We start from the raw sequence: 25,245 nt of genomic DNA, 5'->3' as shown, positions 1-25,245 counted from the left end.
AGGTGACGGGAGCCGGGCTGCATTGTACAGCAGTGACACTAATCAAACACCTAAGATGATGCTAAAGGAAGTGCAAATGTGTGTAGGCCTGATAATGTCCATCCTGCTGTTAGTGCTCAGCCAAGCCATGATGGAGAAGGAAAAATACAAAATAGCACACAATGGCACAAGTGGATCGCGTGAGATGAGTGAAGGAGGCAGTCATACTTTAGATAGATGAGACAGCGTTAAAACAATGAAGAAGTACACATCACACATTGGTTTTATCCTAATTTCGTCACTTTCATTTGTATTTAGAAGTCTGTGAGGAAAATATAGCTCTACTCCTCTTTTGTCTTTGTCTCTCTGCGAGACAAAAGTGGACTTAAGCTATGTTTGACTCATTTGAAGTGTACCAGAGGCTCAGCACTGCTCATTTGCAAATGAAAGTCAGTCACTGATGAACTACGCTGTCAGAAAATCAAACCTCACAGACGAGAGATAACACAGCAGCTTCTGGTTTTATTCAAATGCGAAAAATGTTCCTGTCTCAACAAATACAGACACGAGCTCTTCTCTGTAACCTACACCGGAAGACACTGTAAGTAATACAAGCAAGAAAGTCACAAGGTCATCCATACACACAGATGAACTGCCTCTGTGTGTGCCTGTGCGTGCTTTGGTTGCTTGTGTAGCAATGTGCCACGGGTACATTAATTACTGTAGTGCCCCAGAATGCCAGTCTACTGTGGCCTCCCGGGGGCACCTTCACTGTACCACACTCACTCACACACACACACACACACACACACACACACACACACACAAATACACACACACACACAATGAGAAAAAATAACAGAATAGCTAAAAGCATACAGGTCTGTCAGCTTCCATCATTCAGCAGTCATAGTGTGCATAATGTGTACAATTAAGTCCAAATCTACAACATGCGTGCTAAATAATTTTGTCTCACAATATCCTAAATTTGAATGAATTTATAATCGGCTCAAGATTAGATTTAGATTTGAAACACTCACGACTTTTCTGCTAAAAGATGTGTTTAAGAGCTGTGCAGAGCTGCGAAACTGCTGTCATAGTAAAGGCTCAGGTAGCATTTACTGCTCCTCACACAGTTAACTGTTCGAACATAGTCCCCTAAAAAGCACCTGCTCCACACCTCCACACGGACACAAAAGGTCCCAGCACCCTGCTGCTCTTGCCTTCTCTGGCCACTAGAGAGCAGAACTCCAGAGTGAAAGCAAATGAGCCCGTGTGCTGCCAAGGTTGAGCACTCTGTTGACCTTTGTATTATTAAATATAACCAAACAATTAAAGCTGTCTTTTCTTATTAATAACCCGAGGCTATCATGATAACACCCAGGGTTTAATGAATTTTAAAATTCATAGAGAAAAGTGGCCTCCAAGGGCAAACACTAAATAAATGGGGAGGTTAACCTTGCTGGGGGTGCGTAATAGAGGGCAAAGATGCATACTAGGATTGTACCCCTGATTATATCCTGATATTTCACGTTCAACTAAATTAATATCTTCCCATATCGGTGGAAACTGCAGTAGCAGGAGTTTTAGTTCAAACTGTTGGTGCAGAGGGGATAGAGTGAAATATTATCAGGGGAAAAAATGATCTCTGATAAGCTCAAAAGGTTTCTGCTCCAACCCGTTCAGCCCTTTGGCAGCGTTCTGATGGCTGTCTGCTCGCTGTGCGTGCGATGGTACAGTAAATCCACTACAACAGCAGCTTGCAGCATGCTAGGCCACCAGTGCCATAGAGATACCACGCGTTACCATGGAGACTGCACACACGTAAGAGGGTGTGTGTGTGTGAAAGATGGAGAGAGAGCGAATGTGCGCTGAGGATGGGGGTTGGATATTACAGAGCGAGAAGCCATCAGTCACTTAAGGGCCCGGTAGAGGAGGGGGGAAAGAATATACAGTCACGCCTGGCCGGCAGACTCATGGCGGTGATTGTGTGATCTATCCCGCCCCGCCGGAACCAGAGGGCTGTGTTCAGGACATGAAAGCAAGGAGTCAGTAGACTGAAACTGGACAACATGAGTCCCATTATTTCTCCCAGCAGGTAAAGCAGGATGATCTCCACCTCAGGGACAAACAAGCTGAGGGTAGAGAAAGAGCCCACATCTCCATCACGGGAGCGAAGCATCACTGAGGAGCAGTATGCCACAATGTTTTATACGCTGGAAGTCTTAGATGTGTTTATTATGGATCCTCAGCAGTGATTTATTATCGGTGTTTCATCCTGTGTCTAAAGTGTCATTTATTAACAGCGTAAGTTTTCCTTTAGTCGCAGAGAAAATAACATAAAACACATATATTTTTAAACATCAGTAAGAGGACGTCTGAGCTGTGCGCCAGACTGCTCCTCATTAAAACACCACCAGTTCTATCTCCATCACACTTTAAAACCCTAAAACTAATTAGGAGCGGACTGAATGCCTGGCGTTTGTCGTCTGACCGCTCACCTTTTGTATAACAACTGGCTTCAAAGTCTTCGTCTACTGATCAGCACTGCCATATTTTCTCTCACGCCGAGCGAATAGCTGCGGATATTTTTGTTGTCCCAGTGAAAGGAACACAATTCTATTTTGTACATCAATAAACGCTAAATATGGCAGTGAAACATAGAACTCGAACACTTTCAGGACTTGGGCAGCTGCCAGTTTCTTTGTACCTGTTTGGCTGATAACGATACAAATAGACATGAGGTGCACCGCTGAATCATTTTCTTCCATTAGATGTTTATTTGAAATCGGGACCTTTGCAGCCATAAAGATTATTATCATCATCTCAGAAAGTGACGTTTAAATTAATTGATTCATGTGTTCCTCAACCCGTTTAAAAATGTATGACGTACACATTTATCTGTTATTTAATTATGTAAATATGACATTTCACCACAATGGCCACTATTGTGATTGTAATTGGCCACTGAGGACATTACAAATACGAGGACAGAATGAGAGTATATTGGCTCATCCTCGTGCTTTTCACTGGCTTTTTACTGTTTTATTTGTGGTAGAAAAAAAAAAGCGATTCTCCATTTTTAATGAGCACTGATGAGACATTCAACTCAGGGGGCCTTTATAGTGCGAGTTCATGAAAATGAAGCGATACAGGTTGAGCCAGATACGTCCTGGCTGAATTAATTAAATAACAGAACATGAAAGACTTTTGTCAAAATTGATTGTTTTTATATGTTCCTCTGCAGCCTGTACTTTCAATTACAAAATGGCAATTCACATTTAGGTGTTTGGGAGCAGATCATATTCGCTGTTCCTGGCAGGCACTTGGTTTACCTTTAACAAAAATCGCAGAGTGAAACAAAGCAAATACACAAGTTTGACTCTACAAGCTGTCACTTCTTTATTTACCTCCATATGAAGTACCTGCTTTGGTTGGGAAGCATACTGTGGGCTTTCACGTGCTGTGGCCTCTTCTCTCTGTATTTTCTGTCTGTCTGTATTTTCATGTACGTGTCTTTATGAGTGCGTGTGTGCGTAAGGCTGTAATGACGGGGCGAAATCTCAATCAGAGGCACCAAACGGGGTGTGAAATGGCCAGAGTTCAGACGGCAGCCTGCACAGAATGACTAATGCTGTACCAGCGATGTGCTCTCGTTACCTCGACACATACAGGAGTGTGAAGGACCGTCCACACAGGCTCCCTAATCCTCTCGTCCTCTAACCAGCTGACCCTTATGTCTCCTCAGACTTCAAAGATGGGGATGGTTGGTAATACTTTCCTAAAAAGCTGCAGGCCCCCAGACCTTAAAGACCTTGAAACCGATTCTCTCTGTTAAAAACAAAGTTTGGCACGTCCGCTTTGTCCGTATGAAAAAGAGGCAGGTCTGTGAAACATCAATGAGAAGACGTCAGCAGGCGACGCTTTTGTTTGAGCCGCGATTGAAAATTGAAATGTAATATCTCCGTGTGTATGTGGATGCCTGTCTGTGCAATGTGTTTGGATGCGTCTACCGATTGCATGACCCCGCAGTTCTCAGGCCCCCTGTGGGATTGTGGGTGAATTGTAACCAATGTTGTTGTAAGCCGGAGGAAGGTGGCTACAAAGCCCCTGTGACTGATTGCTGTGTGGGGAGTTCTAGACGGTGTAAATACTTTAAACAGCAGCAGGTCTTACCGAACTAAAGCCACATTGTAAGGTTGATTCAATAAACAGGTCTCAGTTCAGATTATATGGAACGGTTTAGCAGAATGAAAGGCGCAAGACCGACTTCAAAACAACAACCAGGCTTACAATAATGGAACACAGCATACTGCAGACAATCAGCTCGAAGCACATGATGCCTGCTTCGACGTTAGCTACAGCACCCATTCTCTGACGCCACATGACTTTTCCGTCGGCCAGCTGAGGCAGAGCCAGTGGAAGATGAGATCATACAGCAAGATGTACACACACAGGCTTCTACTTATAGATAATTCAACAAGCTCACGTACATACATGCATGATAGACACACGCATGCATGCACACCCAGGCAGCCAGCCAGCCACATCTAATAGCAGTCTAAATGCCTGTTATCAAAACATCATCCAGTATCTATCATAGCCAGCATCACAACAGGAGGTAGCCGGAGGAGGAAATCAAGTGCAGGAGATGCTCCCTCGCCAAAATGGATGACAGAACAGTCACATGTGTGAATCATAGATGGTGAGTCAATGGAAGCCCTTTGGCATTATCCATCACGGTGGGAAAGCGACAGAGAGACGGCATTTAGGAGTTGAAAGACCATAAATAACAAAATCACTTTTATTCTCTTTCAAGTTATCCCTCCTCCATTAACCAGAACACACCCAGGAAATGGGCTCTCGTCACAGTAAAGAGGGACATCTGCTATCAAAGAGAAATCAAGGAAGTGTGCTGCAGCCAAAATAAAGCAGCTCAGACTTTCTCAAAGTTTGTATTCATAACTCCATGCTAATTATACCCCGTCTAGCAAGAGCAGTCTTAGTCCCAGAATACAGTAAGTGATGTTGTCCTACATATCCCTTCCAGTATGACACATCAAGGAAGGGAATGGAGTGAGATTAAAAGGCATCATCTCAGACACCAGCTGGCTTAAACTGTCTACTTGCTGATGGAGACACAAAGGAAAGCTCTGAGACTGGCACGAGAGCACAAGGTCACGCTCGCTTCTTTTTTAAGAGTTTAGAACTTAGGACACTTACGTGATGGACGTTTCATAACGAGGACGATGAAAGCGCAAGAAATGCAATTCTGGAAACTAAAATTAAGCTAACGTGGTGTCCTGATTTAGAAATGGCAAGTAAACGAAGTCTTAACAGAGATGAAAACACTTCTCTCTCGGTGAGAAGACACACTGACTCCTGTCTCGGTGTTTGTCGGCTCTTTCATCCCAGCATTTGTAACAGACTCAGATCTTTCCCATTAACCAGATCTCTGACCTCAGAATAACCCCATCACATCCTCTTGTCTGGCCTCAAGAATATCTGTGAACATTATGCAACGAGGTCAAATGTGCAGTGCAGAGAAATGGGTGTGAACATTAATGAAGCTCATTTTAATTCGTCCGCACACACTCTGGATTTCCCCTGCCGCTGATGCATTTCCTCACATGGAGAAGAGCGGTTCCTCACACAGGAAGTGATGAATTGTCCTATATGGCTTCTACATCTCTGCCACTACACTTGAAGCTAAAGTGATTATGCATATGTGCAAAATTCTCAAAATGCGCGTAAACATGCCAGCGTAATTGCATGGTTCAGATTGGCATGGATTATGTGAGCGTACTTAAAAGCCTGACGTGTTAGGTGGAACAGATTGACTAAGCTGGAAATGACACGACAGGAGACATGACTCAACTTATGGGAGTGGGTGGGTAAATAGGTCATGTTGCCTTCCCAGTGCAGCGTTATCCCACTTTTCACTTTCAGTCCCTGGGCTTGTTAGTGAAGTCAGCACACAGAGAAATCAATGGAAACGTAATGACAATGGATGGTGGTGGACCAGTGTTTGGAATATAACAGGTGGGAGGAGCTGCGCACAGCTGATAGAGAAGCCTACAGAGGAATAAAGAAGTAGGCCGAAACTCAGCAGTAAAGCAGTGACGGCTCTCTGCGGTCTGTCGTGGGCAATTAATATGACATGCAACACTATTACAGAGGAGCGCTGGACTTCATCATTCAGATCATTCAGTCATAATGACGTCTTACACAATGTTATCTAATCCCTGTGCATACATTACATCACGCTATGAACGTAACACCAGCCTCGATAACTCCACCGGTGACCACCATACTGTGTCACATAACAGTGTTTTCAACTTATATAAAACTACTAAAAATGAAACTTTTTAATCATAAAACTAAACATAACTCCTTGCTTCTCTGTTGTGGGCAGCCCCTTCCTCTGTTTCTGAAAGGCTTCATCGATATCAACACATTCAAAGACGGTTTGACAGTCGCACCGGCGTTAGATCTTTGCTCTGCTATGGCTGCTGAATCATTGTCATCCTGTCCTTAAATTCAGCGGTATACAGCCTTAAATTTGTGGCCTTTCAACGTGTAAACAAGTGTCACGAGCCAAGAAAAAAATGCTGATAAAGAAAATGACAAAAAAAATTGTCTGAGCAGGCAAACATGATGTCACGCGCACACATTTTTGCCTATTAAGGACCGCAGCACTCGTGTTCAGCTGAAACTTTATTTTGAAACAAAACGCTGCAGTGGAGCCAGTTAAGTGAACATTATACCTTTTTGCTGTGATAATGCAGCTGAAAACAGAGATTGTTTTGAACAGTTTGCTTTCATGCTGCATTCAAGTGCAGGTGAGATGCTGTGACATTTGATAGCCAAGAGTCGGCTGCCGGGCAGTATCGCATTCATTAATTAGAGTATGTTGTTGGAAATCAAACCAGGTGTATAAACGTGCCAAATTTAGATCAGAAGAGAGAGTTGGAGCCAAGACAACGAAATTCTGTCCACAGCAGGAACAAAGATAAGTAACCTAACAAGAAATGAGTTTAACCCCCACAGCTGGATGGTAAACCTACAGTATTACCAGAAGTAATGGTTAACGATGCTGCAGCTGTGCAGCTTGGTAAATGTTTTGCAAAAACAAACACATTCTATTATAAATTAGCTTTATTTGTATTACAGAATAGGGTGATAAAATAGACTTATGTTTAAGGTATCCACCTCCAACTGTGGCCAGCTGATTCCTCAAATCAGACTGTTCTCAAAAGCAGCGCAGCATCTCATATCCATTCCTCTCTTTGATTTGGGCCACGAACAGTTAAATAGGAATGAACCGTGTGCAATATTCATGCATTCTTCAATCCTGCTGTCTTTATGAACCCATCAAAAAGGATGAAGAGGGATCCAAAAAATCCAAAGCCAGCACAGCAGACTCCTCGCTGCACTGCATGCTGTGTGTGTGTATGCATGTGTGTGTGTGTTGTGCAGCCCTGGTGAGAGAAGGGATCTGGGGGATTTTGAGGTAGTTCTACCTTTATCTCTGCAACAATTTACTTCCTGGCTCACAAGTCCCACCTGTATATAGGCTGAACAGAAGATTGCTTTGTGCACATACTGTATGAAATGTCCTGTATGTATCCACATGTGTGTGCTTGTATTGCGGCCTTTTATGTGGACTCCCTTCTGCATAGGACTGTTTGAAGGTCAAGATTAAAACCAGTTCCAATCTTAATGATAGGACATATAGTTGAGGAGTAGGGAATGCATTATGATGATTTACACCATGCGTGTGTGTGTGTGTGTGTGTGTGTGTGTGTGTGTGTGTGTGTGTGTGTGGAGCTTTGTATGCACAACCTCACGTGTCTCAGTCTGCATAAAACCATATGGTTTGATGAAACCATAGATGTCTCTCAAACCTACTCCTGCAGCATCCGCCTCACCCCTTGTCAGTCTTTATGCTCAGTACCTTCTAAGCAGTCATATTTTCTGCCTGAATCTTTCGTCAGACTCTTCATTAAGCAGCCCACCATGTGTACACTTATCTCCACCCAACCATTAGAGTCCACAAGATCTGCATTCCAGGTCCTGTCTGTCTACAGTAGCAGAGTCCAGACCAAATGGCTTCTCTTACCCACAAATTATTCAGTTTTTAGACTGAATCTGGTGGATACAATCCTTACAATTACTCGCTAAATTCAGCATAACTAGATGTAAATAAACTAAAAGCAAAAACATGTGCTATATCAAGCACAAAAACAGTCAAATGTGGCAGTAATTTTAGAGCTGATAGTGAACAGAGATTGGATGAATTTATCACTTTGTGTCTAACTGAGGTGTGTGTTCTCTGAATGGCCAATAGGGGAACAGTAACAGCCACAACAACCCCTGCGGCGTGCAGTAAGTCAGAGGTCATGCTTTGACATGACTGAATGATTGCACTGAGACCTCTGCTACCGATTGAAGGATCAGTGTAAATGACTGCCGCTCGTATCATATTACTGGGGCTAACTTCCCCAAGCAGCACAGCTGCTGTGGTATTTTGTGTCTGAAGCTCTGCCGGTTTACAAAAGTAGCCGCCACAAACATGCACTTGTATTCAAAAAGTTGTAACAAGTTTCTCTCAGTACTGCCGGTTTTATCCACTCCTGAACGTCCAGGCATGACCTCTGATAAGCACCGTCATCCATGGTCCACGAGTGTGTTTGTGATTGAGGAGATAACATGTATTATTAACCAATGGTTTGGCAGTCGGAATGCACAGATTAGAGATGGGAGGCTGCGTGACACCGGCCTGTAGTGATGATGGTTCACGTGTGATCATCAGTACTGCTGAAGGACTGCCTCCCTGTCTGCCTGATTGCTACCCATTACATCATACTGAACATGCCTCTGCGGCCTGTGACATCCTACTCACACACACCAGCAGATCAGAGCCAAGAGCCGTTCTTGGTGTTTTCACCGTTATATTGAAAGTGACTCCTTTTCATACAACATGCAAGTAACATGTTGCCTTTTTGTATTCACATTTTTTTTCAAAATTTTGTCTTAAATTTTTGTGTTTCTTTTCTTCTGTGTGTGTGTGTGTGTGTGTGTGTGTGTGTGTGTGTGTGTGAGAGAGAGAGAGAGAGAGACAGCTGTCAATATGCGCCGACAGGGCCTGATGAGATGTGCGATGTCTAATTATCTCTCCAGCCAGAGGATTAGCGAGCTAACACTAATGGCTGCCATAAGGCCGTAGGTCCCGGAGAACACACACACTCTGACACAAAGCTTAAAAATGCAAATGAGACAGACAAGTGCAACCAGATAATTCTCCTAATACAAAGCGGATGAATGTGATGCGTTTTTTAGGACTTAAAATTAACCGTCTGATGTGGTTTTGAGAATAAAAAATAAAGGACTCTTGACGGGTCAATGGTCAGAGCAGAAGGCACGGGGGCTTTTGAGAGGACATCTGGCTGAGTTGCCAGTGGGGTTGAGCAATGCATGGTTGGCTGTGTACTGGTACAATAGTGTGTAGTCTGCCTTCCTTGCTGCAGCTGTGTGTACGTATGAGAGCGTGCACGCTGCCGTGCCTCACCGGTACCTGACAGCTGAGGTTCAGCGCAGCCGCACACACGCAACACCTCTCTGTTTTTCATTCAGTCCGGTGCACAGGCCTGTCCCGCTTGGTCACTCGTGTGTGCAATGTAAAATTAGATTTGGGTCTAAGATAATGACTCGCAGGCCTCATGTTTACCACATACTGATGCGAGATGCCAAGTTGAGGGTGTGTGTCTGCACATGAGCCCTACACTCTGCTGGAGCTCGTTGGAGATAACAGGCACCTCATACATGTTGTCATGGAGCCTGCCTTGTCCATTTCCAATGTGTGATTTCCATGAGTCAGTGTTGGTATGTTTGCTGAGAGGAAGGTGCGCGTTGCTCTCACTCATGTGATCTACATTTCTGTAAGCTGTGAACTTGTGATGTTTGAGAAACCATGTGTGTTTAGTCTCACACAGGTTTTCTGTAAGGGGCCTTTAATTCCCTGACCTACCTGACCCTTTAAGAAGGAGTGCACCTCCCCTTCAAAATGTCTTTGTGCGTCTCCTTTCTGCTGTAATGGAAGGACATGTTTACTTATTTTTCAACTCCACTATTAGTATGTATGCTTTGATTATGTCTCGTGAGAGGATGCATTTTATTAATATTGATGATGACTGATGCCATCTGGGTTACAGTGGCAGTAATTCCAGTCATCCTCCCTGATTGGCCACAGACAGCTGGTTACAGGGCGTAAGAGGTTATGGAGGACAGTAAACTGGTCGGTCTGTTTTTTTTTTTTTCTCCAGGAGAATGGAGGAGGGCCAGTGTTTTTTGTACTCTAAAGGTTTTACCCACTAATTGTCTGCAGAGGACCCTACATGATAAACCTAATGAAATTGTTTTTGTGTCTCTGTTTCGTGGCCTGCATGCTGTTCCATCCTTCCCACTCACACTGCCAACCATCATCAAGTACAACACAGGCCAATTGAATTACTTTACACCAGGGCTCATTTGACAAACACCTGCAGAGGGTAATGGAGGAGCGCTGTACACCTTAGTGAATGGTAATGCATGCTGGAGGGAGCTGATGAAGGGGAGAGGACTGCCAACTGGGAGAGCAAGAGGGAGCACTGTTTGACAGTTGAAGAATTACCATTTCATTAACAGTGTGCATTATTTATGTCTAACCCAACTATTGTCCCGGCACATACATTTACAATGACCTTGAGCGATCATAGCTCTACATTTAAGAGTTTTCATTAAATATTAGATCTCCTTTTTGATATATAGCTTTTCTGACATACATGTCATTTTATTTAAAATAAAACTTGGATCAGTGAGAGTAGTTAGTGAGAGGTCTGAGCTTTTCAACTGTACCACATACATGCACACACCCATATTACTATAGACTGGGCTTCTTGTATTGTCACTCAGATGTGCAAAACTGTGCTGTAGTAATATTAAGCAACAGATCAGGGGTGAAACATAACTGTAAGCACAAGTGCAGAATACAGCCAGTGTAAACAGCCATTATAATCATAATGATTAAATTTACAATTTGGATGCTTAAGCTGTTTTTTTTTTTCTTTTCTTTTCTTTTCTGAAGTTAGGGAGGAGATTGCACAGTACACAGATCACTGAGTAGGCATTAAATCGGCTAAGGCAACTGTTGAATACCCTGGACACTTTCCAGACATTTAACCACCACTGAGAAGAAAGTAAACAAACACTCTGTCTCTAGTGCAGCAGGCAAAAATACAACTAAGAAAGGGAGACGGGGGAAGAAGACAGAAACTCTTTCTGGCTGGCACAGCGTTTAACAAGAGTGCTGATTCTATTCTTGATTAAAGATTGTTGAATGTAAGCTGAACAACTTTTCTCCAGCGTCTGCCAATATCAATACAGAGTATATCCTCTGTACGTGGGGGAAAGCACGACTTGTCTGGTTTTTAATCTGGGTTTTTATCAGGTTCCCTGGAAAAGCCGAGCCTTCTCTGGGGCTGACATGATGGGAGAAATTGGGTGTCTGTATGAATCCCAGCCAACATCAGCCCTGGCTGGCAGGCTGGCACATTACTCGGTGCCCCCTGAGACGAAACATGCAAGCACCCCCCAACTGTCTGTATGTGTCAGAGCCAAACTGGCCTACTCCCTCGGCCTCGGCTAATGTGGTGCTTAGGCAGATCTGGTGTCCCCTGTACAGGATTTGGAAATCTGGGGAACGAGAGGTCTGACATCTTTAGCGTCAGGGTGCCACAATTGAGCATTTTTGATCAATTTAATGAGTTCAATTACCATTTTGCAAATAATAGCCCTGAGATTGCAGTGTGATCTGGTTAATTACTGGCGCTCAGGTTGGTGTTCATTGGTGGAACAATTTTTTTAATAAAGTGAAGTCTAATTGTGTTTTTGTATTTTTTAAAAACTAAAAACAATAAGCTTAACATACTCCAGTAGAGCAGTGGTTTCCAACTAGTCTATGTTCTGGATCCACAGTCATTAAATTTCTCCTGCACGTATTTTCTGTGTTTTCTCACAGGAGTCTTTGCAATGGAGAGAATAAAACAAGATTCAGTGTTTGTCCACTGTTAAGATATTATATCCTCTAAACATTTTCTCTATCCCAATAAATTACACTATTTCGTGTGTATCTGTAATCTCTAGCCAGGCAGCTGTCAGGAACCACTTAGCCGCTGTCCCATTAACGTGGTGCCGACTCAGCAGTTTGCCTCATTGCCCCAATTAAATAGCTTAACGCTTGTTTACTCTGGGAAAAACTTACACACTGCTTGTGTCACAGTTACTATAACCCGACTACTCCGCTGATGGTTGCTGTTTAGCTCAGATTTAGAGCCGGCGTGTAGTTAAACGGGAATTGTACTGAGTGAAACAATAATACTGCATATCCATTAGTGACATAAGCTGGGATTTTAGAGTCAAGCTGTGTGAAGGTTTGTCATATCTGTGTCAGGCAGTGGGAGTGATGGGGACTATCTGTGTGCAGAGTGAAGCTGATAATGTGGACATGGAGGATAACGACACAGGTTGCATTTGGTTATGTGGCATTTAAAACAGAATATCACTGCTGTGCATCTTTTTAGCCTTTTTTATGCAGTAAATTGTTATTATTTCAAAGTCCATTAAGATGAGACAAATGTTGGAATTGCCAAAAGTTAGCCCCAACGCATGCGATGGAAAAGCACTGCACATAATACGGCCTCATTCAGCCCATGTGGACTGTTGAGATGAAACTTCCCATTGGTCGACAGCTGCATTCTGCTTCCTACCAGTCTCCATTTTCAAGGATGAACAAGCAGGTGACTTAACTGACAAGCTATATGCTAATAATGCAAATGTTTTTAAAAGGTTGTGATAAAGGAGAGAATTTGCTGCATTTACTACACTCATCAGGAGCCCTGTGTACTTTAGGCCCGCCTTCAGGAGTCTGATTGGTTTCAAGGATTTTGTTTAAAAGGCATGCAGTGGCTGGCACGGTGCACATTCATAATATTCATTCATAACAAACAGTCCTACAAAAACAGTAATAGTGGCGGCTGTTTGCTCCTTTTCTTTCATCCCATGTGGCTGTTGCTGAGTCTGCCATGAGGAGAGGACGCGGCATGTGGAGGCGAATAAGAGAGAAGTGCTAATTAAATAGACAATGATGGAATGTAATAGGCCTGGCAACTTTACTCTGCTTCACTTCTCTGCTGCTCCCCAGAGTAGTTTCTCATTAACTTTGTCATACACACCCACTCCTGCTGTTTGTTTATGCCTTTGGTTGAAGCCCCAGAGAAGCCAGAGACGAACACTGTGTCAGCATTTCTGCCAAAATCTGACGAAAAAAGTATGTGAAAACTACAGTATGTGCTTGTGTTTGCATGGTACGCATGACGTTAAGTGCATGTAGATGCGGACAGTTTTGTGCTTACTGTTACAGATGAAAATACATGCGAGGGTGGTGATTTTATCAATGAAACACACTCCTTTTCTATTTCACATCCTATAATGGTCACATTCTGCTTTAGAAAGGCTGAAATACAACTTTCAGTTTAAACTAGGCTAATAAAACACTACTCCTGCACACGTGGATTAGTTGACATAGATATTATCCAATCACGTTATTAATTTTCTCTCTTTTTATTATCAGTTGTTGAAAGGAATTATTATTATAAGCTTATTCACTGTCCATCTGTGTAAGAGTCAATGCACACATTAAAATGAGGCAACCAGGGAGGTCTGGGAAGCGCAACGGAACGAAGTGCTGATGTGACATTGACACTCTCCTGCCAGTCTACTCTCTCCAGGCACCAAATCACATTATCATAAACATTATTTATTCATGCAAAATCTATTTATATATTGACTGAGACAAACAGACTTGTTGCTTTCATGCAGAAAGAAAGACTCCGAAGGAAAGAAAGAAAATTAAACAAGCTGTTAGTGGAGCACGAGTGCATCCTGAGGCGGCATGTTTGTCTCTTGTCAACATTGCAGTGGTGTGCAGGACTCGGCGCCACGCTGCAATGGGATACTCGGTTATGAGGTGCGACGCCGGACCCCTGAAATGTAATTGCGACGTGTCGAGTTTGTGGTGAATCACCGGCATGCATTTTACATTGGGTGTGGGAAATAGATGGGACCACTACTCATTTCTCTCTGCGCCTCTGCTCACATTTTCTCAGCTGAGTGGGCAGCAGATGAGTTATTTTGTCAATAAGGCTGAAATGGATTAGATAGTGGCCTGAATGTTCAGCAACACAGGTACTAGACTTCATTCTGCCTGTAAGAGACATATCACATTACTGATTTCTTTACATTGCCTTAGATGGTTCACCAGTGACAGTGATGACCCCAGGCTGATGTCGCTTTTTAAACAAAGCTTTATATCGGCCCGGTTAGACTTTGAACCACTGTTCCTTACTGTTAAGAAGCAGATATCGAATCATCCTTGAATGCAGACAGTCCCTGCTCACAACTGCATTACCATCCAAAAACATGAACTTCATAAAGTGATAGCAGCGAATGTTCATTATGATGCAAGCCTCAAATAACTGCAAGCTATTGTGAAATGAGCAGAAACCAAAAGCTGTCTAGAGGGCTGGAAGCAACCTATTGTAAGCTTTATCTAAAGGCCAGCAGTAATGTGAAATACGTGGGATTTTTAGACAAAAGCTGAAATGTGCAAGACCACTGGTGTGATCTTTTAAAGGACAAGTTCAAAATGTTCAAGTCTGTCTTCAAACAACCGTCAGCTGTCTGAACATTTACACAGGTTTTGCTGGTTGTGAGGATTCCTCCTGTTAATCGTGGACACTAACAGGTCCATCCAAACGTGCTGTGCTGATGTGGGGACAAAGATCCAAAGCTTCAGTTCTAGTGTGAAATTAACCCTTTTGTCTTACAGTGTTTCCCATACATTGATTTATTTGTAGTGGCCCTCCACAATATCAACATTTTCCGCCACATATTGATTTTCTTTATTTTTTTTCCATTTAAAAGGGTTAAAATCTTATGTCATAATAGAGCTGTGTGCAGCACATTGATTCACTCTCTCTCTTTCAAACACATTGACAGCGGACCCGTCTGTGAATGGCCCCTCCTCTCTGTTCACACTCTGAATGAAAACATAATCGTGGCAGATTGTTGTTGGCTTTTCCCCACAGAGTAGACGGATGACCGAATTCCTGAATAGAATAAATCCAGAGGTCACGAATGGTTAGTATCATGAACAGCTCTGCACAAATTTGTCCAAAACTGATGCATTTAAGTTAACTCTGATAAGTTCATTTCCAACCTGTTTAGTATCTGTGGGATTCTTTACAGTACGCTGACTGTGAAAATATGAATGTGTGTGAGGCCTATAGCACAAGAGTGTGTCTGCGTGAGAGGGAAAGAGCTCGAACAAGAGATGAGGATACTTGTTAGAGAGATAAATGCTGGAGGTGGTTCATAGCTTCTGATAGTTTTCTAATATGAGCGTTGTAATTTAAAGTCAGCTGATGTGAGGCAAAGTGCCTCTTGTGTCAGTCATGGCCAGCACAGTCAGTGCAGGAGAAGTGGACATATTTCTAATTAACAGTGAGGATTCAATTCAAATTTGCGGCTATAAATCACTGCCTCATTAAATGAGAAAAAAAAAAAAAACATTCCTTGAGTTTATCTCCCTCGAATGAAAACATGTGCATACTGCTCACACCTTCTACGTCTGTGTTTACATCTCTATATGGATATCCATCTGTCTGTGTGCATAGTTTGCATAGCCTGGAACTAAACACAAAGTCTTGCAGTCGACTGAATTATGGATGGGATATTTACACAGATCGGTCCCCTCGGGCACCATCTTTTATTTTGCTGTGGAGAAACAGAACAGAGCCAAACAGAGAAACAGAGGCAGAGGACACAAGAGAGGAGAATTGAGCCAAAGAGACAGAGAACAAACTGCCTGATTGACAGCAGGCAGCACACACAGGCCTGATGATGGAGGAAGCAAGTCAAGTGCTCTCAGTGTTTTTATGCTACCTACGTTTCTACAGAGATAAACCCATAAGCACAGGGAGGGGGGTACTTTCAAGTGCGAATGGATGCATTATTCTGTTGTGTAAAAAATGTGGTAAATTAGACAGATAAACATATGATTTCCTACTTAAGTATCCGGACATGGCAGCTTGCCTTCACCACAGTTGGAAGTTTAGAGGAGCTGCTAAACATAAGTGGCTGTAGCAAATTAATGGCACAGAAAGTAACGTAAAATAGCATATTTCTTTATTTAAATAGTCCAAAACCAACAGAAAATTGGCTCTTTGGAATAAAGGGAAAAAGCATCCCGTAGTTTGAGTGTGTCTGCATGTTATCTGTACATCCCCAGGCACATTTATGCAGAGTTTACACTGGGTTTTAGCTGCCTGGTGACTTTTTGTCTGAAAATCTGTCTTCTTATTTGCTGAAATAGAATCTTGGTGTCTTGTGCACACAGAGCAGCAGCTAACCTACATTGGACTTGTAGTGGTAAGGAGATAATAGCAAACGTTGCCCAGGTGGTGATACGGAGGACAGACAGTGTGGATATCTGCAGTATCTGAAACATGACGCATCATCAACAACATGCAGACTAAAACACCAAAGTGGCAATCAGCCCGTGCATGCTAATCCTGTGTTTTGTTGCAGGTTTTAAATATCCTCAATCATATGGATAATATAGTTTATTGTGGTACAACAGTATTCCCACATAAGTCAGATTTAACTATAGAAAATGTTGTTCATTCTAAATATTAATATATGCATGCACGTATCCGGGCAGCCCCCCCCCTCAACTGAAGATGCAATCCCTCATCCTGCACATGGATGAACCGATGGCTGATCTGAACTCATCCTCTGGGGTGCCACAGTCCAAGCCCCTGTGCTGCTGATGTGTTGCTCTGTCAAGCATGTCTCCAGGGACTTGTGAAACCAATATCTCAGTCTCTGTATCAGCCACCTGAGTGTAGCGCTGGGATATGCATCAGAAGAATTAGATTAGAGGAAATGATACTGCAGACTCCATCAAAGCCTTGTGAGATCATACCTTAATGACACACTCGAGCATCTCAACTGCACAAACCTCAGTACAATGTTCAAAACACTGCCTTGGTCTGTGCTGCAACACACCCTGACTGACAAACTCTATTTAACGCGTGGTGTTCAGGAATCTTGAATCCATGAAAATCCATAAAAATCATTAATAAGTGCAACACAAAGCAGCTGGAAGGTTGTTGCCATGGTAACAATGTGACAAGGCTGACTTTTCAGCTCAGATCTCGCAAACACATCCAACCGTCTTGTTTTTCTTTATCAAATTAAACACCACTTTTTCCAGCAAAGGTAAAGCGAATTCATCAAACTGTACTATCTGTCAGAGCGTTTTGCGTGTTTATGCGTCATTGATACCTTCTGGCAGGATCACTGGCAGCTGCGTGTTTCTGTGCGTCTGCATAGCCTGCTCCACACATGGTTTAACACAGTCTCCATCCGCATCATGCATCAACGTTAATGACGTCCTCATGAACAGCTTACGTAACAGCTGTAGTCTCCCCTCCTTCCTTTGTAAATTCAGTCACGTCCAACTGGAGCTGCAGCCAAACTGAATAATACATCTGTACTTTTCGAGCCAGACCTCCGCTAGTACTCCGCTTCTTTATCTCCCTCTTTTTCTCAAGGATAAGTGCATGTGCTGGAGTCCTTCAGCCGTTACACAGACACCCATCAACAGGTTAACTGATATCTAAGTGTGGAAATAGTACACCAGGCATGGCCCTCTTTGAGATACAACAGAAGGCAGAAGAGCAGCACATTGCAGGAAACAACAGTGAGATCATTCATGTCTTACCTATCAGGAAGTCTGCAAAGGAAAGCAGTTTCTACAATCTTAGCACTCTATTGAGGGATACATGATAAATGAGGCAGTCAGGGAGCTTGAGTGCCAAACAGTGCAGGGTATAGTAGCATGCTTGGAGCGCTTTTAACTTTTACTTTACTGCATGTGCTAACTGTACAAAGGCTGATAACATATACAGTATGCAGGCATGCTGCTGCAAGCACTAAGGAAGGAAACGGAATAGAGGAAAAGGTGAATAAGGTTGCAGAAGGGGAGGTAGTAATGTTCCGGAGGGAGGGAGGGAAGGAAGGAAGGATGGAAGGAAGGACGGGAGGAAGGAAGGAAGGAGGAGGCGGCAGTGAGGGGTTAGGCTGCAGCCACCAAGACCACAGAGCCACAGGCAGAAGCGTAGGAAGCACAGGGAACAAGAGGGAGGGGGGCTTGCTGACTTGCAGTCTGTAGCTGAGCAGATCACTATTTAATCATGAATATGAAACATTTCAATCTCACACAGTCTTCAGGACAGGAAGATAAGAGTTTCACCTTATTTGTCCTATGAGGCCGGTTGAAGTGGAAGCGCATGCTGAAATTGCCTAGTCATTGAACTCATTAGGGCAGCAGCTGCCTCCATCTATAACCCCGTTTTCTTTTTGCACTTTGTTTTGGTCTGTGCATGAGCCTCAGGGTGGCAATGACCGAGTTAATGGTTTGGGGAAGGGAGGGGTGGGCAGGAGCTACAGATGCTATGCTCCTCAGTCCAACATAAGAGGGTATGCAGGCAGACGTACGCACGCACACACACGCACACACACGCACACACACGCACACAGACACACACTTGTACAAACACACCACACTGGACAAGAGCACACAGGGGCCCTGGGAGAGATGCCCTCCTACAGGTTCTCTGCAAGCAAACATGCCCTAAGCATTCAGCCTTATACTATGCTCAAACACACACAAGCACTCACACTTTAGCGCACACACACACACACACACGTTCGTGCACGGACACACACACACACACATGCTAGAAAGGGGCAGAAACACACCAGATGCTCTCTAAAAATGGGACAGGAATGAAAGAGAACTTAGTTTGGAGGGGCGGAGAACTATCAGTTCACACAGAATATGAGAGAGAGGGGAAAACAAGACGGCAGTGGGCAGGGGATACGAGGAGCATCAGCAAATCAAAACAAGGAGGGGGTGCGAACAAACCTTCGGGCTCTGCGCTCTCTTTGTGGACGGCTTGCTTCAGGGGGCAGCAGAAGATTTCGTGACACTTAGCACGAAAGGGGGACCCTTTACTCCTTATATCCGCAGAGTGGATGGAGTCCTGCCGTAACATAATGTACTCCTGGGTACCTGGGGCAGCGTCATCCTGGACTGCGGTGGTGCCATAACAGAATGAACTGGGGTTAGAAAGCTCACCACACAAATAAAACAAAAGAACACAATAACAACAGCAAAAACACAAGGCAGAAACACAGGCAAATAAAAAGCCATCACAACGTTAGCAACAGCAATAGCTTTAAATAACAGTACTATAGTGACAGAGAGAGAGGAGAGAGGGACAGAAGAGGATAAGAGAGAAACAGGATTAGATCAAGAACATCAAGCTCACAGAACAACTCAAATTAAAGACAACCAACAACAGTGGGGCCTCTGTTAAATATATCCTTGGTCTCTGAAAAGGAAAAGTGATAACATAACAGAAAAAAAAGGTAAAAGGAAGAACAGTTCAATGTTCAAAACCAGTGTTATGGCAGGCTTTTAGCAGGCACACAACCATGAGCTGCTGCACTTGAATGAGGTGATTGTAGGGGCTGGTAAAGGAGTAAGAGGTTGTGGGTTTGCAAGCCAAGCGTGCAGTCTGCTACCGTATATACCCAGTGAGCGTCACTGAAACTGAGGTCAGGTGGTGGGTGATTATGCCCCCCCCCCCCCATTCACCGCCTATTCACCCCATTTTACCGTATGAGTAGGCAAGCAGATGCAAAGGCATGCAGGGGCCCCCGGGTCACACTGAAGTGGCAGGCTTTGCTTTCATGAAGTCATGCTTTGCTGTTCGGGACATTCAGGAGAGCTTCTGTAACACCACTCTGCGTAGGAATCAGAGGAATCCTGCGAAAAGCCCCGCGTTTCTGTCTGTGTGTGTCGGATCTATTGCATCTGTCCTCTTCTGGGCACAGTCCCTGCTTGGCTTCGATCATTGACCTATTTTCTCAGTGTTGATGGATTAGCTACAAGCGAATCAGCCCAAATAAATTGTATCTTCTTTTCCTAATGGATTTGAGTGCCATGGCTCTCTCTGACACATTTACTACTTAATGAAAATGACCATAGAGAAGGCTATTAAGCACTCGCCACCAAAGACCCAGCATAATGCTTAATCCCCCCTCCATGTATGACATGTTTGACCAACATAATTATATTTAACTAAGCTCATCAGAAAAAATGGCACCATGAATAGTGTTAAAAATCTGCACATGTAACTCATGACCCATTTTCGTACAGGAAGTTGTTCTTGATGACCTGATATCCACACGTCTCATACTGTGATATTATCACAGTCTTGGACTGCGTGTAAACCTCAGCCAGCTTTACTCAGAAAGCTGAAACATGAATGGATTACAGTACTGCCTCAGTTTCTACTCCCAGTAAAAATACACTAAACACCTAAATATAAACTTTATGTAGACAGACTCCCACACACCGTTTTCCATGTGTTTTATTTTCACACAGAATGTACGCACTCACACGTTTTTCTCCCTTTGTGTCTCAAACACAAACGCATAGGAAATAAAAACAAGACTACATGCATAAGAGGCAAATGGATCAAATTAATACTGTTTCAAATAGCCCTTAAGACTATCAGTGTATTGAAAAAAAACTGTGGTGAACAGGGCACAGTGCTTAAAAGCAAACATGACTTCAGTTCATGAGAGAATGTAAAGTGAAGCTTTATGCACCGCCTGTAGTCATAGTTTTGTCAATGAATCCTGAAACTATGTGACTGTGCTGCTCTGTTGAGTAATAATCAGACCTGTGTGGGTGCGATGTTACCAGCAGCAAACCACAGTACATTTCTGCTCTGCATTCATGAACCCTACACGCTCACTGTTACTGGAGCCAAAACCGTATACTGCTGCCGTAGGTTTACTTTCATTCATAAAAGCCTTTCACACACATAAACATGAAGTGCATTACTTTTCAGTCAACTGCTCTCCATTTGAGTCCACTGTGCCAAATTGGTTTTAATGGGAGTAAAGCGGCACAATCAACAGGCGGACGCAGCGTGCCAAAACGGCTGTATGAGAAATAAATTGGTTAAAGAGGGGAGAGTGACAGCCAATTGAACAAACTAAGGTCCTAATCCTAAACTTTAGGATTTAAAGCATTTTACTGGAAGCAGTCTGCTTACCCAAATGTACCCATGCTGTAACAAAACAGGGGGGCGCCTTGCCTTGACGTACATATTAACTGTTGGAGAGTTGAACTTGCCTCTCAAAGCCGAGTCATTCTATTCTGGTCTGGCAGAGCGGTGGATAAATCAGTTTCAGAGAGGTGCTCATTGATAAAGATGTCAAGTAGGCCAGACAAAAGATGACTGGCAGTGTCTCTCCATCAGAAACAAAATAAACTCCTCTGACCTGTTATTGATCCTTGCATGCTGATTGATTCTCAAGCTGGAACCGACCGAAGCAAACACATTTATTTATTTATTTATTTATTTATTTATAATTTATTTCTTATTTATTGTGTTTATATGGAGATGTATTATGCATGTGTGTATGTTTTTTATGTGTGTGTGTGTGTAGACTTTTATATACTGTTTAAGTGTGTATATATGTGCACATATATGTATGGATATGGATATGTGTACAGTATGTGTACATGTATGTGAATATTAATCCACCTTTTGTCCTATATTGCCCTCTTAGATGTTACAGTAACACTCGAGTTACAATGGAAAACCTTTTCTTCTCTTTCATTTTCTTCTTCCTTGCCTTGAATGGGAAATCTATCTTTCTGAGCTGCACATGTCTTTCAGAAACATCCCTTTAGCTGAGCCCATAAACTGGGCCACAAGTGCTGAAGACAGATCTAAAAATGAATGTTTGCATGCCAGCAAGAGCAGGTCCACTCTCCAGTAGGCCAGCCATTGCCTGACACAAGCCTCCCTGGTGTGTTTACCGCATAAAACACACACACACACACACACACACACACACACACACACACACACACACACACACACACACACACACACACACACACTTTGGTTTTCATCACTTTCAGGGACATTATAAAGACTTACATTCTTTTCCTGGAGACTTACTCCAACCATAACCACTACTTACCTAACCCTAACCTAACCCTAAGTCTTAACTCTATCATTTACTAATTTACATTTTGGTGATTTGCATTTTGTCCCAAGTACAGCGAGTCCCCACAATGTGATTTATGTCCCCACAACATGAGTCAAACATGAGGACACACACACAAACAGACGCGCACACACAGGCAGCAGATAATCAGGGTTCCACAGCCAGTGCAGTTAATCACTACACGCCTTTCCTCCTGTGGGACTTATCAGTATCTCAGCGCCTCCTTCAGGGTCCTGGATAAGCTGCTACACTGACACCTCTGCACCAGCAAAAGGTCCTGCAAACCCCACAAATACAGTACTATCCAGTATCGCAGCCCCCTGCCAAGAAAACCACAGCGCTACTGAAACTTTAACGGTGCTTTGGAATGATGGGGAGAAGGTCTAAGTTTCCTTCCAGGAATATGTCCCCATTCTCTGCTCCTGAGGCCTGCTTCTGCTACTATACTTGATTTAAAAGAAATCAAGCTAAACTAAGACAATCTGCCCTCTTACAATGCCTTTGAACTGCACACAGAGATAGGAAACAACATTAGTGAGTAGAAAAAAGTAAAAAAAAAGTTAAGTCTCCCGATCGGTTTCCTTTCTCGTCAGACAAACTACAAACAATGAAGGGTTTGTTTTATCTGCACCAGACGGGTATTAACGTGTGCTGTGCACACTTCCACAGGTTAACTAGCAAGGGGTCGAACTTCAGGCTGCTCACTGGCACAAACATTAAAGCACTCTGCAGTTGTTTTCTCTCCGTCATCCTCGCAATCCTGTCTGCTCATGTTTAATTATTCCTCTCTGCACTCATAGCTGAGGTAGAAAATGTGTGCGTGAAAGACGGAGGGACTAGACTCTCGAGAACTTCAACAAATGTCTAATTCCAGACGGCGTTTATTAATGAGCCCGCTAACTGCTGGCTCATCCGAGGTAATAAACCTGAGTGACGGTGGGGCTGAGAGGACGAACGGAGGAGGGGGTGGGCACCATCTTTTACAGCCTGTCTCCTTCATCCTTGCCCCTGTCTTGATGAAGAGCGCATATTGAGATTGAAGGATGCGTGATGAATGACACAGCAGGGCCTGGGACCTCGCTCTCTATCAGACCAGCCACTCAGAGTGAGCTGTCAACCAGGTTCATGATAGTCAGTGATCTACAGGCACCAGTACTGCCACGCTGGACCTTCAGCAAGCTGCAATAGATGTCCTTGCCCCTTTGACAGGAATAAATCTCATAGTATGGAGAAATGGGTACAAATAGAAGGAGGGGGTGAGATGTATCTTGCTCCGGTTAGTTGCTCATCTATTTAAGGCCCCTTATGAGTGACATGTTCAGGTATTATGGCAACAGTATGTTAGATTTGTAGGCTGACTTTACCGGAGTATGACGGGAGTGATGTGCAGTGACTGCTTTGCTCACGTTTATGCATGGATGGTCTATAGGACAGAAGAGTAGGCTTATTAATGTGACAAAGCATCATCAGTGCCATCCAGGTTCACCAGTGCCACCTGCCCTATGTTCAAATGGGGTTCAAGGACGTGTGTAATCAACTTAAAGTACCGGCAGGTCCCGAGAAATCAACTCCACTTCCAAATATGAGGTGCAGTCTGCACAATTTACTCAAGTCATGGCTTACATCCATCAAGAAGGTGGGACACATTCATCGTGACTTGACGAATAGCACACTCACGAAATTAGAATCAGAATTAAGCACAGAAACAGGTCTGTAGCCTGAGGTTTGTGTTTCCAAAATAGCCACATGGCCTCAATGTGGTTTTACAAGGAGCAGAATCTAGCACATTGTCTTCTGGGATGCCTTCGGTTCAGTGTGGCTCCATCTCAAGAAAGAATCGTTTTATTTTGGTCCGTAAGTCACCTTGCAGGCAGCGGAGAAAGTGAGTCGAGTTGAACTTGAGGTTTTCTTTGAAGCGCAGAATGAGCTTGCATTTTTTTATCCATGCTGTTTCATCCCTCTGAGCTCATTGTTTGTCATTCGCTCTCTCTCGCTCTCTCTCTCTCTCTCTCTCTCTCTCTCTCTTGCTTTGCTTCTTTCTTCATCTTTGTTCTTTTCCCTTTTTTGTTATAAACAGCGGCTGTATATTGTGACACAATAAGCTCGGGACAAATGTTGTAGCCTTTTGTAATCAACACATTAATCGCTACATAACTAGAGTGATGACAAATTAAAATAAACATGAAACAGCAAAGAAGAAATCAGCAGCCTCAATTCTAGGTTTCACTGTCTCCATGAAGACTCTGAGTAAAAGCTTCGGTCCATTGTTATCTTTCATAATGGCTGTTTAACTGCATGACCCTGTGTAACATAGTGCCATTCAAATGTCGCAAAATGTATGTCTTTAAGAAAATGTGTGCATGCTCCATTGGTAATATATCAAAACATCTGACTAATCCCATTAGTGTAAGGAAGGTATGATGCACGAAAGAGCACAGGGAAACAATTTCCACTAATGCTGGTAATTACTCAAATGCACTACATTATGGTCATGGCTCTAGCCATGCTCTCTACGCAAAGGCAAGTCGTTTACGCCAGTACACCGTGTGGAAAGAAGATATGAATCTGCCTCAGAGGCCAGTCTGACATTTTATTCTATTCATTCATCTAGAGAAAAAGCATGTGGAGTGGATGCATCTCCCTCTCTTCTCCAACCCATTGGTATCATGACATTGTGAACCACACACACAAGGGGAGCGCCACTGAACCAAGGCGGAATTATAGGCACAGTACATGCAGGCATAAGGAGCTGACCTTTGAAGCACCTGCAGGCTGTATGCTGAGGGGAAATTGTGGTCATGAAGCACAGAGCCATATTGAGCAGAATCACTATTACTCAGACAGACTGTTACACTATATGCCCCATCATCAGAGGTTCGGTTCTCTGGCTCTGTGCTTGTGAGTAAGTGTGTCTGTGTGGTGTGTTAAGAGAAGAGAGGGGTGAGCAGGTGAGGGAGAGCAAGTGTAATACTACTGCCTGCCAATACTGCATGTTGTCGAGAT

At 43.5% G+C, this 25,245-nt stretch overlaps 1 protein-coding gene across 2 annotated transcripts in view; it reads right to left on the bottom strand.

The window, feature by feature from the left end:
• Nucleotides 1–25,245, bottom strand: part of fgf13a (fibroblast growth factor 13a) — a 95,118-nt gene that overhangs the window by 33,120 nt on the left and 36,753 nt on the right. Inside the window, exon 3 of one of the 2 annotated variants that reach the window (XM_076739904.1) lies at nucleotides 19,070–19,237. The exons of the other annotated variant lie outside the window; for it this stretch is intronic. Coding sequence (XP_076596019.1) covers nucleotides 19,070–19,237 — 168 coding nt within the window. The remainder of the gene's footprint in view (nucleotides 1–19,069; nucleotides 19,238–25,245) is intronic. 2 annotated transcript variants of the gene reach the window in all.

This window comes from Chaetodon auriga, chromosome 9, assembly GCF_051107435.1.
Source record: "Chaetodon auriga isolate fChaAug3 chromosome 9, fChaAug3.hap1, whole genome shotgun sequence".
Lineage (NCBI taxonomy): Eukaryota > Metazoa > Chordata > Actinopteri > Chaetodontiformes > Chaetodontidae > Chaetodon > Chaetodon auriga.
Note: the sequence above shows the minus strand (reverse complement) of the source record. Positions and strands in the feature narration are given on the sequence as shown.